Source organism: Arvicanthis niloticus, chromosome 10 (assembly GCF_011762505.2).
Source record: "Arvicanthis niloticus isolate mArvNil1 chromosome 10, mArvNil1.pat.X, whole genome shotgun sequence".
In the NCBI taxonomy this organism is placed as follows: Eukaryota; Metazoa; Chordata; class Mammalia; order Rodentia; family Muridae; genus Arvicanthis; species Arvicanthis niloticus.
In genome coordinates, this window is record NC_047667.1 from 51058469 (window position 1) to 51077982 (window position 19514).

Sequence of the window (19514 nt, forward strand, 5' to 3'; positions counted from 1 at the left end):
TTTGAGTGAGTGGGCGGGGCCTAACTACTCCCAGCCAATGGAGATGAAGCAGCTTCGAGGCGGAGTCTCTGGCAGAGGCTGGAGGAAGGCGGGGCTTGCGTTGCCAGAGTAACCGGATCTTTGGTGGTGGTGTTGTCTTCCTGTGTACAGATACCTATTTCCTGTGCTGAGATCCACAAACTATGGTGAGTGCTACCGGAGGCTCTCCGAAAACCTCCGAGACCCTGGTTACTGAACGTCCAAGTCTTTGGGCGATCAGGCATCCCGCCTTTCTTCACCTCCTTATCTCGCTAGAAGCAGTTCCTTCTATCTCTCTCTGCTCTACCCTTTTCTTGCAGCACCCTAATTTCCGTTTTAGCGCCACTAAGACCTCTATCCAGAGAGTAATGCAACAGAAAGTAAATGGGGGTGATTTGGAATTGAAGAAAACCCGATGAGACGTTATTTCGAATAAACAGTTTCTAAGTTTGCATTGTTCATCTTTTTCATTTTTCAAGCTTGCAGGCCCATATCGACGTGGTGCTGTCTCAACACTAACCTGGATCTGAATCTCCCTGAATACTGGAGTCTGTTCTCCCAAGCGGTGGAGTTCTGCCTTGCATCTCCTACCAGGACCGCCTGGTAATAGATGTCTGCTGGCTCAGCTTCTAGTTCATTTCATACTTTCCAGATCTCTGTGTTTTAGCAGGTATGGCTTTCAGGATTGCTTGGAGAGCTTCTAGCATTCACCAATACCACCATAAATTATGACTGACTAGGAATGGGGCTTGGTAATTTGCATTTTCATAAGCCTTTCGATGATTTTAATGCACCCACTGCCCCAGTGCAGAGTTCTAGTTAACTCATCTGTAGTCATCGCAGTACTTGTGTGTGGTGAACTGGACGTAGCAAGATGTTGCCTTCAGATGGGTATAGCTGTGATTTAGCAAGAGACATCTCCACATTCCAGGTTTTCTCACAGATGCTCAACTGTCCTTTTTGTTATCCAATCTGGTCCTTTTTCCTGTAGAGACTATTACAAACCTTTACAAACCCTGTCTCCTCCCTCTTTTCTCCTTTCTAGGCACTTGACAGAATCTAAGAGGCAATGCATTTAGTATCGGATTCCAAATAATCAATGATTTCATCCATTCTGTAGCCTCGTATTTCTACTTTAAAGAAGTGACCATTCATCTGTTTTGCTCTTGATGTCCCTTTCTCCCGTCTATTGTATCCATTTGTGGCGTGAAGTTAGTTAGCATTTGATCTGTTCTTGTGTGTGTGTGTGTGTGGTGTATGCTGATTATTATGCAACTACATTTCTTACTGTGACTCATGATTCATCAAAATCAAAACTTGGTCTTAGGGCATGAAGAGTGGAATTCTGGGCATGCAGGTTTTGGTTGTCCTTTTCTGGCTGTTTTTAGTTTCCATAGTAACTTCCATGGGTGTTGATGAGGTGCAGTTTTCTCCAAGGCTTTTATATTGCCTTTTTGATGCTGCAGCAGCGAATTACTCTCTAGAAATATTCTTTACTTCCGAAGAGGTATCCTCCGTTGCTTCTGCAAACGGCCTAAGTGACTTCATTTTAAACCTGTGGCTATTTAAAGATGCTCTGTTAGTCATATGTAGGACATTACAGCATTGCAGTGTCCCCTTCACCTCACGTCTTGTTTCCTGGTACTGAGACTGGCCTGCTGCTGCTACTGACTGTCATCTTGACTGACTCACCTTGCAGTTGTTTCTCTATTCTGTACATGTGCTTCTGTACGCATGTGTAATGGCTGTAGGCCTCTCAGATGAATTTAAGCTTAATTTAATCCTTATCCATAGACCTAATGAATTAAATTAAATATGTGTGTGTGAGAGAGAGAGAGAGAGAGAGAGAGAGAGAGAGAGAGAGGCAGAGACAGAGAGACAGAGAGAGAGACAGAGAGAGAGAGAGAGTAGAAAACTACTTTTGTCACTGTCTTAGTTAGGATTTCTATTTTGGCACAAAACATCATGACCAAAAAGCAAGTTGGGGAGGAAAGGGTTTACTCAGCTTACACTTCCACATTGCTGTTGATCACCAAAGGAAGTCAGGACAGGAACTCAAGCAGGTCAGGAAGCAGGAGCTGATGCAGAGGCCATGGAGGGATGTTACTTACTGGCTTGCTTCCCCTGGCTTGCTCAGCTTGCTGTCTTGTAGAACCCAGGACTATCAGCCCAGGGATGGCACCACCCAATGGGCCCTCTCACCCTTGATCACTAATTGAGAAAATGTCTTACAGTTGGATCTCATGGAGGCATTTGCTGAAGGGAGAGGCTTCTTACTCTGTGATAACTCCAGCTTGTGTCAAGTTAATAACACAAAACCAGCCAGTGATAAACAGAACTGTTGGGTCTGTACATCTGTACATATAAACATCTGACAATAGACTGGATCTTTTACTAAGAAAGGCCCTTGCTTTTCTTAGAATGTTGAGAAAGATCACAAATTCCTGCATGTTTCATAACTGAAAGTAATTGCTAATATTTACCTGTATTTTTTTTTTATATCTCTCATGAAGTGTTGGAATTTGAAGTGTATTACCTGTATATGGTGAGGACACCAAAAGCTGGCTTCAGACACCCTTACTCATACAGATGGCTAGTCCTCTTTTTTCTAGTTGGAAGCGGCGGCTTGTTGCTGCTTGTGGCAGCCCCTGCTGTGGAGCCAGAACCTGAGTTTCCCAATCTCTGTTGCTCTCCTGGCCTGAGCACTTACCAGTTAGGCAGGCACTGTGGTATTTTAGGGCCCTCGTCTTCTCATCCATGAAGTCAGAAAGCTGCTTTTTATTCTGATTACCTTAGGACTCTTATGAGGATGGAATAGTGAATGTCTATAAAAGTAATTCATAAACTGGAATGTACTATATATATGGAATATATTGTTTTCATATAACTAGATTGCTTCCTAAGGAGAAGGGGAAATAGTTGGGGTAAAAGGAATGAGATTTTTTTTTTTATCTAAAATAAGCTTCAGAAATCGCTATTTAAAGTTGCCAGGATTCTTGAGTACTTTTACTATTGAGAAATTTACTTTTGTATATTAAATTAATTGTTCTTCAAGTTCTCTTACAGATTCATTTTCCTGGTGGAAGTAGTGAGAGGCCAGAGAAAAGAGAGGAGAGGATAAGAACTAGGGGGAGTCTTGAGTTCAGTTTTAAGAGCCCAGAGGGTCCGTGGATGGCCACACACCCACTAGTGAATGGGTGCCACAAATTGGACTTGGTGTGCTACGAAAAGAAAAGGGAGCTGAGGCTGAGAGGGCTGGGAGCTGGGGGGGGGGGTGTTGATCTGGGAGGAGCTAGAGGGGGAAATGGAGAATATATGTTTTGTGTGTGTGTGTGTGTGTGTGTGTGTGTGTGTATGTATGTACAATATATGTTGTATGAAATTGTCATAGAATTAATTGAAATATATTTTAAAAGAACACATTTGATTTTGGGGGCCAGGGCAGCTAAACAGGCCTGATTTTATCAGGCCTCACATCTGATAGCCATGGATTTCTACTCAGTTTAAATGGATTAATTGCCAGTATTTGCTTCTGTGGCTTGTAGTTCTTGGCTTTAATTTTCAGTGACATTTGATCGTGAATATACATCAAGAGTGTTCAGACCTCATCCATTTCTTGCTACTTGGGTTCAGAAATATGGCTTTGCAAAAAATGACAATCCCTCCGTCTAGTGGCAAGTTCACCTCTGTTGTTTGTGGCAATCATTGTTTTGTTAAGTAACTTACTACATTTTACCATGCACATCCAAAATTTAAAAGACAAACCCCTTTGATATCTAAATACCTTTCATAATTGTGGTTTTATGCGAAGGGAGAGTGGCTTCCATAATATACCCAGTTACCTCTAGCTTTAGAGCTACTGGGAGCTTCATGAGGTTTTTGATTTGTTTTGTTTTACAATATCCTTTATACATAGGATATAATACATGCCACTGAAATACAAACTTGAAACATTAGAAATTTCAAACCTGAAATGCTTCTTGAAACATTAGACATGGACACAGGGCATAGGCTCCTTACAGTGTAATACACACATGAGATAAAAACATAACCCTAACTTTTTAAAAGCAGAAAGCATACAGATCGCTTTCTTTAAGGAGCTCATCGTGTGAGTCTTTTGAGTCTTATTTTAATGAACACTAAAAAAGGAATCCAGTTTTCTTGTTTGTAGCCTTATTACAGAGATACTGTTATAATTAAGTGATATGATACTTACCTTAATGCTTTATATATTCTAAGCATATTAATCTTAGTTATTGCTACTGTTCATCTTTTAGTTTTTTGGCAAATATATATATAATATATATATGTATACATATATATACATATATATACATATCTATATCTTCCTGATTACTGTCATGTTCACCTTCTTTTATCTCCCACCTACTACAGTTACTAGTCCCCTTAGTCCCTTTTCTTCATTTATGCCTTTTTGTTTTGTTTTCTGACCCACTGAGTTGAACAAGATTCACCTATGTGACTAGGGATTTGTAGCTGTCCATTAGAGCTTGGTGGTCTCATCAGTGGGTAAGTAACTGAAGGCAACATCTGGCTCTCCTCCAGAATCCATCAGTAGACCACAGTGCACCAGGGAGAAGGAGTGCCACTCGAACCCCTACCTCACGTATGGTTGCCATTTGACCCAGTCTTGTTCAATCCCATTTTGATGTGAGATTATGATTCCATTGATGGAGTCATGCTCATGACAGTGTTTCATAGCACTTCTCACGGTACTGGGGCTTTTACATTCTCTCTGCCCCTCTGCAGCCAGTCGTATGAATGTCACATTTAGGGTGGAGCACTCCACAGTCACGTATTCTCAGTGTCCTGAACATGTCTGCATTCACCAATGCTCATTATAAGAAATATTTCTTCGATTCAGAACGAGAGTAGCATTTGTCTGTGGATATACATATAAGGCTATAGAAGACAACTTGGCACTGTCAGGTTAGCTTACCAGCAGTAATAAGTTCCCCAGTTGGTTGTTAAACCTCCTTCCCCATGGGTCTTAACGGGGTTTACAGTGCCAGGCATGAATTCCCTCTTAGTAGGCAGGCCTGGAAACGGATCAGAGTACTTGGTTTTCCTCCTTACGCTTGGGCCATTGCTGCAGTGATAAGCACATCTTGCCTGCGGGTTGGTATTGTAGTTCATGGGCTCATCATGTGGACATCGATGGTTACTGATGCCTTTTCTTCCCCAGCAGCAGGCGTTCCATCCTCGGGCAGTATGAAAGCTGGTCAGCAGGGAAGAATTTCCAGTTTGGTTTCTCCATATCTTGCACCCAAGGTGTGTAGTGTCTTCAGCAATATAGCCTTACCGACGGATTCTGGTGAACACCAAGAGGAGTTACAAGAGCCGGTATTGTGTAGGGAGCCCCTGGGATCTCTCCGACCAACAGCATAAACGGAAGTATCCCACATCTGTTATGAGACTTTTGTTTGGTAACCCCTGGCTGTTAGGCACATGTAGTAGACACATTGACAAGTATTAAGAGAAGTTTCAAAAATTGAGGAACACAGAGGAAAGACTAATCACTATGAGATAATGTTAATTTTTGTTTATTGTTTTTTTTTTTTTTCCCAATGATGAAGACCAAACCCAGGGCCTTCTGCTTGCTAGACAAAGTATCTACTACCAAATCCCCAACCTAAGAAATGGTAATTAAAAATAACAAAATTAGCTAACATTATAGCTTTTTTGTGTTCCTTTTATTCAGTGAGCTTTATGCTTTCTTTAACATATGAATAAATATTCATATAAATTCAAAGTGAAGCTTGTGCATTTTAATGCCAACATCAGTCCCTAAATTTACCAGAAGGCATCTGGAGACAGTAGGATACCATGTTGTTATGGATCAGTGTTAGAGTTCAGCTTGTTATCTGTATACTGAAGTGCTTAAACAGACTTTATTTCTCTCTTTTCTATCAGTGTTAGTTTTTCTCATTGAATCCTTTTTTATGAGTTATGAGTGAGCATAAAAATAAAAACTTTGTATTTTGCATATCATCTGTATCTATCCATCCATCCATCCATCCATCCATCCATCCATCTATTCATCCATCTGTCTAAAATCTCTCTCGATAAACATACTCTTTTTTTTTTTGAGGCCCAGTCTGTGGTTCTAGACTCAAATGCACTCCAGTCACCTGTTCTTTCCTCTACCTGAAAAGCTCCTGCTTTTCTTCTATCCCTGTGCTCAGATGGCGCCTCAGTGGGAGGCGCGGTAGCCCTGCCCACCCTTCTGAAGCAGCATCCTGCTTCCTGTCCATCTCTTTTCATCTTAGTGTCTGACAAAAACATTACAAAGTGGCAGGCATCTCAAAAATAAGGATCATTCTTGAAATTTTGTAGTTTTTCTCTTTTATTTCAGTTAGGAGTTTTAAGTAATCCCCCGTGTCTCTGGAGGGTGGTATGATATGCACAGAGAGGGTAATTCCGCACAGTTGGAGAGAGAGGATGGACAGCTAAAGAAGAGTGCTGCGAAAAGATAGTGGAGAGGAAAGGAAGCAAGTTGACTTTCTCCGTGTATCCGCGCTAGTCATTGCTAGAAAACATGGCAGAAAATGATTTCCTGTCGGGCCTACCTGGTACTGTGAAAAACTAAAATTCTAGATCAGAAGCAGCGGATGTTTGTTCTGAGAGAAGTCTTGCTTCATCCATGCCCAGTCACTGTTAAATTTCTACTGTGTGCTACTCACTGTTCTAGCCAACCTTCAAACCCCTAAGGAACTAAAACAGCTCAGTTTGAAGAGATACACAATTTTAGAGGGAAAAGGATATGATATGACATCAGGTATTACTAACCATGAGAAAGGAAATACCTTGTAAGGTTGTGGAGTGAGGAATATAGAAAGGGCTGGTACTGGATAGTCAAGGAAGCCCCTTCCCAGTCCCTCGAAGGAGAATGGGCTGGTCAGAGAGAATTGTCTGTGTAGAGATCCTGGGGTAGTAACATATGGCTGAGCAGGTTGTGTGTGTATGCATAACATTGATTAAAGAAAAGGATGCCATGAATTTGAAAGAAAGCAAGGGAGTGGTATACACAATGGTCTGGTGGGAGGAGCGGGAAGGGGGGGGGGTTTAGTGTGATTATATTATAATGACAAAAATTAAAACAATTACAGGGTGGGTGAGAGGGGTCATCTAAGACAGTGGTTCTCAACCTGTGGGTTCTGACCCCTTTGGCAAACCTCTGTCTCCCAAAATATTTACATTACAATTAATAACAGTAGCAAAATTACAGTTACGATGTAACAATGAAAACGATGTTCTGGTTGGGGGTCACCACAACATGAACCTGTATTAAGGGGTTGCAGTATTGGGAAGGTTGACTTAGCGCTCTAGGGTGTCCAGGCCAGTCAGACGCAGCCATCCTGAGGAACAGGATAGCAGTGGATTGAGGAAGTGCTGGACCTCGGAGCAGTGAGACCCAGTGTGGCACAGCGGTGTAGTTCGTTAGGACTGCAAGATACCTTGGGTTTTTCTAATTCCGATGATTCTGAAACTGAGACCAATTGTCACCTAATTCGAAGTAGACTGTAAATTGTGGATAGCAGTAGGCCTGTATAAAAGAATGCAGGGGGGCGGAGTGATGGCTGTCAGTTAAGAGCACAGGCTGCCCTGCCAGAGGAAATGGGTTCATTTCCAAGCACCACATGGCAGCTGACAGCCACCGCTAACTCCAGCTCTGAGGGATCTGACACCCTCTTCTGATCTTCACAGGCATTGCTTGTGCTACAGAGACACACATCATGTAGGCAAAACATCCATACACAGAATAAAATGAAATGAAATCTCAAAAGTGTATTGATTTATGTACACATTGAGGATAATAATCATTTCATAGAAGTTCCTTTTTTTTTCTGCTGTTGTGATGGTGGTGGTAGTGTGTGTGTGTGTGTGTGTGTGTGTGTGTGTGTGTTTGTGTGTGTGTGTTTGTGTGTGTGTGTTTGTGTGTGTGTTGGTTCTAGTGGAAACTATAATTCATATACTTGATTGCTATTTTTAAAAAACATGTTCATGATCTGCTAATCTAGCCTAATCCTCAAATTTAAAGATAAGTAAGCTGAGACGGGCTTTGAGGCCATATGTCTCATTGTAGCATTCTTGCTGTCTGCCCTCCCACTGGCTTGTGTACACTTCCCTGTGTATACCCAGCTGACCCGTCCTTAATTAGTTCTAGTTCCTCATGAAGGGAAGGAGTTAAAAGCTTTAGCCAACCCTAGAAAAATAAATAAATAAATAAATAAATAAATAAAAATACATAAATAAGTAAAAATACATCCAAACAACACTAAGTAGACTTAGCAGGTTGCATATATAGGGTATATGTGTGTGTATATATATATATATATATATATATATATAACGTATACATCTGTGTGTGCATATATATATATATATATATATATATATATATATATTTGTATATATGTATGTGTGTATGTGTATGATAGTGATTAAAGAAAAGGGCCATGAATTTGCAGGGTGGGATATGGCAGGGATTAGCGAGAGGAGAGGAAGGGCAAAGTTATGTAGTTATATTCCAATTTTTAAAAAGCGTTAATCAGCTCCATGCTGGCAAGTGCCCGCTTCTGTTATGTTACCATCCTTCTCTCCTGGCTCTTCCCCCTTTCTGTTCCTCTTTCAATCTTTAATGTCCTCTGTCTATACCTATAGAAAAATACCCAAAGTACAAAAGAGGGAGAGAGAGACACCAACGCCCCAGAGGGAAAACTGAGAAGTGGCTGAGTCTGAGAAGGAAGTAGCTGTGTCTGCCCCTGCCAGTCACCCCTGCCCTCTCCAAGATCCCTCTGCCCTTTCTAGACCTGAGACTCCCAGGAGGCAGCGCTGGTAGCGTTGCACCCATTTCTGACCACAGGCATCGGGCACTGCCCTGTACGCCCTGGCTCCTGGCTCTTGGAGGACTGAGAAGAGTGTGGTAGACCATGCTTACTCCCTGTTCTCTGCAACTCTTTGCTTAAAGACTATGCTAGTTACTGTCTCTGTGGATTATAGCTAAATTCTTCTGAGGGCAAATTTTAAAAATCCACATCTTCAAAAGAGGTTTAATTAAATTTATGTAACTTCAGAGACCTTTCAAGGAGCTTGATAAGATGAATACAAAAGCTGAAAAAACTTCACACATACACACACATGTACATACACATACATGCACACGTACACACACACTCAGTCTTTATGCCACAAGGAAGTTATTCTTGAGGTTGCTAATAGAACATTTATTTTTAAATTGCTTTCCTCTCATATAATTGACTTCGGTGTTAGGGGCAGCTGAGGAGAGTCATCTGTTAGTCACCCTCCATTACAGTAGGTGTTGAGCCTGATAATTTTACCAGTGGCTAAAAAACAAGGCTTCAAACTTGCTCGGGAATAACCTGGGGAGATGACAAAAAAATCAGATTAGGTCCCCCTCTTAATGAGGGATTAGACGTTGTTGGCCTGACTTGGCATGGAGATGGTAGAGTAGAGCCAAAGACAATTCTTTCCCTTAGGAATCGGAACGGGAGGGAAGCCTGGTGCTCTTCACAGTTCCTGTGTGTCAGCTACTGAGTACTTCCCTGCTGCCCTTTGTGTGGTAATGTCCCAATTGGGTGAACACTCTTGATGATGAGGCTCCACAGTGTAGACCAGGTTGCATTTTTATTTTTTTTAATTTACAGTTCTGTGTAATTTCTAGCCATAGTTAGGGTGAAGATGTTTCACGTTTTATTTTCTTTAATTCTAGGGAATGACTCTGCAGCTTTCATGTAGCTGTACAACGAATGACACGTTAGCTTTGTTTTCAAACCTTCAATTTCTAGAAGATAGAGTGAAACATACTGGTTTTTACAAAAATTTCCGACTCACATGGTGCTGCTTGACTAGAACTTTTGCAGATTTGCTATGATTTAGCTCACAATCGCGGGACTAAATTGGTGAGCATGTAGAGTGGTTGTGTGACCGACCCAGCTTTGGTGACATGTTGTAGCTGCAGTGAGCACTAGGTGGCGCTCCTCCATTACTCGATGGCATTCTTTCAGGCTGGCGGTCCTTTCTGGCTCTTCCTCAGTGTTTATTAATTTCATTGGTGCTTTACTGGTTTACCTTTCAGATGCCACCATTGTGTGCATCAGGAGTGTGCAGAACCACTGCTTATTTCTCATAAAGTTAAAGTTAAAAAACATCAAAGTGAATGATGAATTTTTCTGTTGGATTAAACTTGAAAATGCTGCTTGTCTTACAAAAAAAAGTAAAGCTACAACATTAAATGATATCTGACTTGTGCGAAGCTATCTAGGCAAGTGCATGAAAGAAAACTCTGTCCTAATAAGTATGTCTTCAGGCAGACTCTGGCAGTCGGTGTTGTTGATGCATGCTGGCACACACAGGCTTTTATCCCGGTACAAGGGTGCCTGTGTTCATAGCCGCTTGATCCCTGTCAGCTCACCATCAACACACCATCTTCTCCAGGAATGAATATTCAGACGCCCTTTGCTCCTGACAAAAATGCAAATAGACTCTGGAGTGACTTGTGGCTAATGCCCATTGGTGGCTGTTTCAGTGCATGCAAGTGCATGCATGCATTTGGTTTCTGCAGCATGTAGCACATGAAAGAGGAAAAAACACCATCCCAGAACCAACCTGCTTGTCAAATCTGTCTTCCTTTGTTCCCACACCTTAGGCTGTGTCTTGCCGAGTGCATTCTTGCAGCGGGCTCTGCAGGGTTGGGGAGGAGCTGCAGGTGCCCTCATGCAGACATATTTTCTAGCCAATGGAAACAAGGTTCTGAGAAGAGCACAGCCTTCTCTGTGTGCACAGATGTTAGACACCTTTGTCAATGACACTGCTTATCTATGCTGCCAACCCCTAGAGAGAAAAATGAATAAAAGCATAGCCTAGGAAGGATTGAACTTGCTAAAGGTGTCAAGGTCGGTTTAGGTGGCACAGTGGAGACAGGATCTCCTCCCAGTGTATCTGCTATCTCTACACCAGCTTCAGGTTGTGGTTCCTTTTTGTTTCTTGAACTTGCCAAACCCTGCCTTCCCCATCATAGCTCTGTACCTTTTATCTCCCAGGAATATTTCTCTCCTAGGTCTCTGCATAACTGGCTTCTCCTTGTCCTGGTTCTGATATTGTCTTAGAGAGATCTTAACTGTCTCTCCTAGTTAATGTGGGTTCCTTATCTCTTATACCTAAAATTTATCACATATACCTATTCCCTTGTCCTTAGAGCATTTATTATGACAAGTATTGTATTATCTGTTTTCCATTCTATGCAAAGTATGAGATGAAAGTGAGTAGTATGGTCTATATTAATAGAGTTCTGTCCATTTTGAACATTCTGCGTGTCTGTTGTAGTGCTGACAAAGAGAAGTCATTCATATTTATTAGCAAATGAAATAAGTCCAACCTTTAAGAATGCCTAGCTTTCCTTTGTGACTACCAATGGATATGTACTGCTTATCAAAGTTATTCATATATTTACTCAAAAAGTATTCTGCTGCATTTTCTGTATACAACTATATACTATACTACACATATACTATACACGTAGTCCTTTCAGATGCAGCCTTGAACCAAACGGACGTTTTAGCAGGGGAGGGAGCTCGGCAGTAAGCTTCTGTTGCATGAAGACAGTAAATGCTTAGGGAAACTGAGTGATGGCTGCTGTGAGCAGTGAGCGCCCCAGCTGGTGGATAGGATTCCGAGAGAGGCCAAGGTCTCTCTCATAGAGAAGAAGATGAAAGTGGAGCAAGGTTGGGGATGAGGAAGAATGAGCCATGGAGATGTTGGAGGGAAACTTTCCAGGAAGTAGGTAAGACCGGCAGTGGGAAGGCTCTTGGGTGCATACAAAGAATTATGTGTCTAGGGTAAAGTCCGAAACAGTGACGGATGTGGGAGGCCATTGCAGATAGGTAGTTAGAAGACAGACGTCATCGTAGGGTTTGGTTGAAATGGAGGCACTCCATATTCGTGCACTAGAAGACTTGATATTCCACTGGGGTAAACAGACTGAGTGCGCTCCCTGTTAAACTCCCAGAGGCTATTTTTGCAGAAACTGACAAGCTCATTCTACATTTGAGATGGTGACATGAAGTCCTGAGATTAGCCAAGGCAGTGTGTATGTGTGCATGAGTGGATGGATGGGAGGAGGCTGGAGGTCAGCACTGGGTGTCTGTCTCATTTATGTCCCATCTTATCTTTTGAGTTAGTGTCTTTCACTGAACCTGGAGCTCACTGAAAGGTTGGTTGGTTGACTAGTGAGCCCCAGAGATCTATCTGCCCGTCTCTACCTCCCAAGCGCTAGGGTTACGGGGGTATGTGCTGCCACACCCAGTTATTTTACATGTGCTCTAGGAACTGGAGTCAGCTTTCCATGCTTGCATGTTACGTGTTTTACCAACTGAGTCGTCTCCTGAATTCTAGCCAAGATAATTGCTTAAAAACAGGAAGATGGAAGATTTGCCTTTCCCAAATGAAAAAGGTATAAAGTTTCTGTTTTAGACAGTGTGATGCAGCCCAGGGATAGGTAGGCTTCATGATGAGTGGAACGGCGTTCAGAGCCCAGAGGTAAACTCTTGGCAATAAATTGATTTTAACAAAAATACCAGCACCATTCAGTGAGGGAAAAAGTGGTATTTGCAAGTTACTGCTGTAATAATTGAATATTTGCATGACAAGGATCAATTTAGACTCTTATCTTAAGTAGCTCAAAGAAAGATCATAGACCCAAATATAAAACCCCAAATCAGGAATCTCTTACAATGAAGCCTAGGTCTACATCTCTGCTGTATTGTGTCAAGCAAAGCTTTCTTGAATATGACATCAAAGTCACAAGTCACCCAGAGTGCCATCCTCTTGCCGGTGAAATGTTCTAGAACTGCAAATGTGAAGCAGGGGGCGCTTCTGAAGTACCACTTGTAGATCCTAGCTGGACACAGGTGTGGACATCTGCGGGGAAGAAGCCGAATAAGGGCTGAGTGGCGAAGTAGGGACAGAGTTAGAGAAACTGACAAGGAGCTGCAGGCAGCAGGAGGAGGGACTGGCAAGAGCAGAGAGAACTGCCAGAGATGGGCTAGAGCGGAGGGCTGTCTGACAAGAGCTATGGCTTCAGTGGAGCTCAGCTATAAGCGGGATCTGACTGGGAGCTGGGAAAGCAAACATCTTACCCCAGCATTCCTCCCTGATCCGGCCATTGTCTCCTCCCAGCAGGTCCATGTGAAAGATGAAACGTAAAGGAGTCTGCGGTAAAGTTCATGAAGGCCACTCTCTGCCCAGGCCCAGGGCTGACTGCAGGCTCTGACAGAGGATCCGGAGGGATGAATGGAAAATGTCCAGCACATCCGTTTCCAGGCCTAGTGGTGTGGTGGTTAAAGAGAGGCATAGCTTTTCCCCAGTGTGCTTGTGACCCTGACAGTTGCAAAGCTTAGACAGCATTTCTATTGGTATTTTCTCTGCTCTCACATGGTTTGTGGCTGAACTGTAGTCAATTCTGTAATTGAATATTGAATATAAATAGTATATAATTACTTTAGAATTATTGTGCTACATATATTTAGAGCCAGCAGTTTTGTTTTGTCTCAAATCCATTTCTTCTTAGTTTTGAGCTTAGCTGATGTCAAGCATTCCCTAAGGGTAATCTTTGCCCTGGTTTTACCTAACACCATGTCAGCTGTGTTCTGTAAGGTGCTACAGGGAACATAGGCAAGGGGTCTGGGTCGGAGGGGGATCTTTAGATTCTTTCCAGAAAAACATAACAAAATTTTTTGAGCCTTTTAGAATATTGAATATTTGATTTTGCCATTTTACCAAGATCTGTCTATGGTACATGTATTTCCTTCTTTGGATCTTTAATTTAGGTTTTTTTTTTTTTTTTTTTTTTTTTGATGTTTCAAAGGTCTCAGAACTACACATGCCAATAAGAACTTTGAAAAGAAATGATAGTCACTATCTTCTAGAAGCTTATAATCTGGTTATAAAGAGAATTTTAATTGTACTAGCATACCAGATGACAAGCCAGTGCTATACTGTGGGAAATTTGTCTGTCCCACAAGGGAACAAGGGTCCTTGTAGAGCTGTGTAACAAGTCACAGAGCCCTTGCCAAGTCACTTGTTTGCACTTCTTTTCTCTCATTGTTCATGTCCCTTTGATATCTGTGCCTCTGTGAAAACTGAATCACAAGTCCAGAAATCCCGACTCCCGATGGGCTGGCGTTGGTGTGGGAAGATTTGGCAGCAATCGTGTTTGCTTTAAGATGTCTGAGGCAGGTTTGCCTTTGATTTTCAAAGAGCTTTCCTTAATACAAGTCTGTATTAAGTGATCTCAGAAGTCAAGAGATTTTTTTTTTAAAGTTGGGGCTCAAGAAGAAAACGATTTGAAAACAAAACCCCTTTCTAGATGGGTGCTCACTGTGGCCCTGGTTCTTTTGCTTTTCTCCCCTCTACTCTTTAAGAAGTGTGAGCATTCCTTAGCATCACAGTTGGGAGAAACACACCACAAGCTTGTATACTGAGTTTTTGGGTTGGTTTGGTTTTCTGTCTTTTTGAGACAGTTGTCTTAGTAGATAGGTAGCCCAGGCTGGCCTGGAACTCCCTGTGGAGCCCAGGCTGGCTTTGAACTTGTGCTCTTCCTGCCTCTGCCTTCAGGGTATTGCTGTAGTGCTTTTGTTTAAAAATGCAAACTGGTCCTGAATTGGAGCACTTTCTCCTTGGCTACCCCAAGGTTTAGATTTTAGGAGAGCATCTTGTAAAGGCCAAGTATAAAACAATTTATTTGCTTAAACTCTGGCTTGGTTGCCGTGTTTCCATTCCCTGGGCTTATTGTGTTGTATCTAAGGTAGGAACTGCTGGCTTAGCCACTGACTGTGCCTGCTAATAAATTTTTAATGATTCACTATGTTCTCAGAATGTTCAGAGCAACATGAAATTTGTTCTTCGGCACCCACTTTTTACTCTCCCTTACTGGAATCAGCTGGCTGGAGTGGGCAGGTCTCTGGTGCCTCAACTTCAGATGCAGCTGAGTAAAGCTGTTCAGGGCGGTTACTGGCACAGATGAGAGGCTCACACTAGTTTAATAGCCTGTTGAATTGTAACTTTTATTGCCTCAGAGTTTAATGAAGGCACACGGTAGCTGATATTTATTTGTTAAGTCAGATAAAGAGCTAGTGTTGATTCCAAATATTCGGATTCTGAGAATCCTATTTTTAGTCAGTTCAAGACATTGCTCCGTGATGTAGCATATTTATCCATTTGGGTATGATATAAACAAGAGACATTTATGTCTTGCTAACTTGAAATACAGCAATGCAATGCTAATATGTAATAAAATATGTACACATTCAGTGTTGTTAGACTTGTGTCTGAGAACATAGCCAAATTTATGTTGCTGGGTTGCTGTTTTTGCTCTATTGGAGGATTAAGGTGACAGTGTGTAGTTGCTGGAACTGAAATGTAAGTGTGTGCATGTGTGTACTGTATAGGTCAGAGAACCGCTCTCTAGAGTCATTTCTCTTTCTGTGTGTGGGTCCTGGCACTGAAACTCAGTTCATCAGACCTTGCTGCCGAGCTCCTTATGTGCTCCAGGCATTTCACCATTCTTAAGGACCGTGGTTAGGAGCAAGTGTTTTGAATCTAACTGCCTAGCTTCACGGTTGTTCCCAGGCTGTGGAAGGAGTCATCTGTAAAGGAAAAATCGTCCTGCTGTGTAGATAAAATGAAGTCTCAGGCCAGTGCTTGACTGACAGTGCTGCTCCTTCACACTCTGGCTTCTTACATTGTGGGCTGTAAGGGTTTACTACATGTGGGGGTATCATGGTTCTGATGTCTTAACTGCAGGAATTGCATCATAGAGTTCATGGGATTTGCCATAGAATTATGTGTAAAAGATGAAGTTGATCCATATTTTGGAATAGATAATGATTACATGAATTGAGTATCCAGTTAGCTATGGTCTGTATTTAAACAGAAAGAGGTGAAGTTGACATTGAGTTCTTATAAGAAAAGTTGATGTGGAGGCAAAACGATCCATTTGCTCTCTAAACTATTTTGATCTCACATTTCTACTGGAAAACTGTGCTTAGTTGGAATTATGTGTAAAGTTATTTGTATATATTATTAGTATATTGTATTCTAACTCATCTGTAGTAATAAAACACTAATGAACTAGCATAAAACTAAGAGATAGAAATATTGATGCCTTTGCTCTTCCTTCAGCAGATCCAGTACTTCCCGGATTATTGGCTTAGGATAGGTCATCTTATCTGACACTTCATCAGTAATTTGCTGTGTGTAGTTTTTTTATTCTGGATAATGACAGCTTAGGGTTATCATAAGGATTGTGTAATAACATATGGCAAAAACATACAGTGCCACGTCATATATCATGAGGGCTCAGAGTTGCTGACATTATTGGGAGGTAGTGAAAACTTTTTGAGAATGTTCAAGAAATTCGTAACTTTTGTCATTTTTGACTTTTAAAATAATTTTAAATGCTAGCAGTGCATCTTTTCTTGGTTAAGTGTAAGCTCCTTCAGCCATCTTAGTCAACTTTATAAGCATTTTCACTTCCTATCCTGGATGCCCAATCTGTCATATTTGTGTGTAAATAGCTCTCGGTATTTCTCTTTGAACAATGACCTTTTGCGCATAGCATATATAATCATTAAATGTGCAAGCAGCAGTGTTAACGTTTCCCGCCTCCCTGCTCTCAGGCACTGCACCAGGCATACATTAGATGACAGGTATGTGATTTCAGTGAGTGTTAATGGATGAATTTTTTTTTTGAAAAGCAGGTTAGTTAGGATAGTGCTCTCAGTTACTAGTTTAAGGACAAGAATTCCCAAGTATTGTTCCTCTGGATACATTCCATTGTAACTATTAGGGCTATGTCACAGAATTCTGTGCCAGTAAATTCTTGAAGATGAAATAAAGACATTTCCAAACATCTGCTGTAGTTTTGAATTCACATTGCTACACCTTGCTACTAACTGTTATATTTGTTTGCTCTTTTTTTGTATGCCTTTTTAGCACTTCAACTAAGTCTCACTTACTGGCTTCATATAAGGACTTTTTTTTTTTAAATCAAACACATCATGTTCTTTAACTAATTCATTCCCGTTGTCTTTTTTGTCTTTCTTTTTGCCTTGCTGTTCTTTTTGTTCCTAAATAGTTCCCTTCTTTGAGAGAGAGAGAGGGGGGAGTGGGGGAGAGAATATCTAAGTTCCACATAAGAATGAAAAAAAATGCAATGTTCGTTTTTCTGGTTCTGGCTTGTTTTCCGTTATGTGATGGTCTACAGTCTCACCCACCAAGCAACATAATTTTACTCTTCTCTGTGGCTGAATAAAACTTCCTGTGTATTCATACTTCTTTTTGTTTATTGATTTATTGGTTGAGGGACACTAGACTGATTCTGTCTCTTGGCTGCTGTAAATGATGCCACAATAAACGCGATAGTCAAGGGCTTTTATTTGTTTGCTTACTTGTTTTCTGTTTTGCTTTCTGAGACAAGGTGTGGTTGCATGGCTTTGGCTGACTTGGAACTTGCTATGTAGACAAAGCTAGCTTCTAACCACAGACACCTTCATGCCTCCTAACTGCTGGGATTAAAGGCTTGTGTCATCACTCCTGACAGATCAGGTATTTCTGTAGTGTGTGGATTCGGATTCCTTTTTGTGTCTTAAATAACATTGCCAGAAACATTGAAAGTAAGAACAGGTCAGAGCCGCTTTTCCTAGGATGAAGGCCAAACTGATGGTCCATAGTTAGTGATGGCTGACTTCTTCTTACAGTCGTGTCCTGTTTTCTCCAGAGTACCGAGTAGGCAGACTCTTCTTCCCCGTTCTTCTGTTGGCCCATCAGAACTCTTCATCCTGTTTTTCTTTTTTTGATTCAGGGCTTTTGGTATCTGGACAAAATATTGATTTTTGGCATCAGACACAACTTTGTTTGAAAGTCCAAGTCTGGCTATGACTAGCTGTTTGACCCAGTAAGATTGAACCTGTGTTTTCACGTGGGTAGAATGTAGGAAGAAGCCGAAACTACATGTATGTTTTGAGGATTATTAGCTGCATACATATAGAATCAACTGCCATAGTGTTAATTGATTTCATTCTACCTCCACCCCCACACTTAAATATAATATTTGTTTCTAATCACTTGGAGAAATAAATAAGACTTTAAGACACCAGAGGGCGGACATGTCTCGACTTTCTGAGTTCAAATCCTGCCCTGGTTTCCCCGTGTGACTCTCAGTGAGTCTCATGGGGAAAAAAAAAGGACTTTAAGAGATTTGCTAAAATAATAGTAGTTTATAGAGCACTAAGTACCCTAATAAAAGCAACCACATATAAGCAGTAGACCTCGATGACTTATGAAAGGTTCTGGTAGTTGGTACCCTCATCCCAAAACAATAATAACCTCCCTCCCCACCTCCCTTGTAGGAGAAAATATGGCTGGGGAACCCAGGGTTCCTCCCGCCATGCTGTGGGTAGTCGGCTGGGAACACTCTGGGTTCCTCCAGCTGGAAGTTTGGCTGGGCTGCTCATTAACTAAAGCCCTCCCCACAGTTCCTCACGGTTCCCCATGGCGTCGGGGCCCCAACACACGAGGAAGTCCTTGGGTTTCCAAAACCGGTTTATTGACATGGCGGCTGGTGGATGGATCTGGATGCATACCCCACAAAACCCCGGGTGGACCTGAGTTGAATAGGGAGGGGAGGAGGGGGGAGGGGCTAGGGAGGAATGTTTAATCAGCTCCACCTCTGGCCTTCAGGTACCTCATTAGTATGTAAATCTCTCTAGGGCCTGTTCATCAAGGTGAAGGGTGAAGGTGGAATGGAGATTAGACCTCGTGTTAGGCCCAACACTCCCTCGGTTTTGTCCTCCCTTGATTGCATTTTTGAGGTTTTGGTCCCTAAGAGTGATGTCAGTATGTTGCTAATCTTACTCCTTATTTTGAATTTTGCTCTGCCCTCTTGAGGCTTCACCAGAATATCAGGTCTTGGAAAAGCATAAGGAATTTTAATTAGGGGTTTTGTTGTATCAGAAAAATATATTAGCACAGCTTGTCTTGAGAAATGTTGTAATTTATAATGGCTAACTTAAGAGAGGGAATTAATCTTCCATGGGGATGAGCCTCCTAATTGGTTATCCAATGCCAGGTGGTCAACCCTGAAATCATATAGAGACAAGTAACACTGGATGAACCTGGCAGCTTGTATTTATCATAGATGTGTATATGTAAAAATAATAATTAAAGGAAATAGGATAAAATTTGAGAGCCGTTGGGAGCGGTTGGAGGAAGAAGAATGATGTAATATTTAATTAAAAATTATAAAAATAGACCATTTGTAATGCAGCAATTCCTTAAGATTTACTTCACTAGTGAGCCATTAAATGGAAAATCCAGCAATTTATTTGAAAAGAATTTTGCTTGCTTTATGTTTGATACCAGAAATCCTTGGACTGAAATGCTGTGCATATTCCTTT

The 19514-nt window shown here is 41.6% G+C and overlaps 1 protein-coding gene across 9 annotated transcripts in view; it reads left to right on the forward strand.

Moving 5' to 3' along the window:
• The first annotated feature begins 39 nt into the window (after window positions 1-39).
• The window catches only part of Nme7 (NME/NM23 family member 7), a 132820-nt gene continuing 113345 nt past the window's right edge, over window positions 40-19514 (forward strand). For 2 of the 9 annotated variants that reach the window (XM_034512959.2, XM_076941513.1), the window contains exons 1-3: window positions 40-185; window positions 498-688; window positions 5228-5310. In XM_034512959.2, coding sequence (XP_034368850.1) covers window positions 5251-5310 — 60 coding nt within the window. In that variant the 5' untranslated portion in view covers window positions 40-185; window positions 498-688; window positions 5228-5250. Of the gene's footprint in view, window positions 186-497; window positions 689-5224; window positions 5311-13236; window positions 13389-19514 lie in introns of those variants that run through there. The other 7 variants (XM_076941517.1, XM_076941518.1, XM_076941512.1 and 4 more) reach the window with 6 other exon arrangements.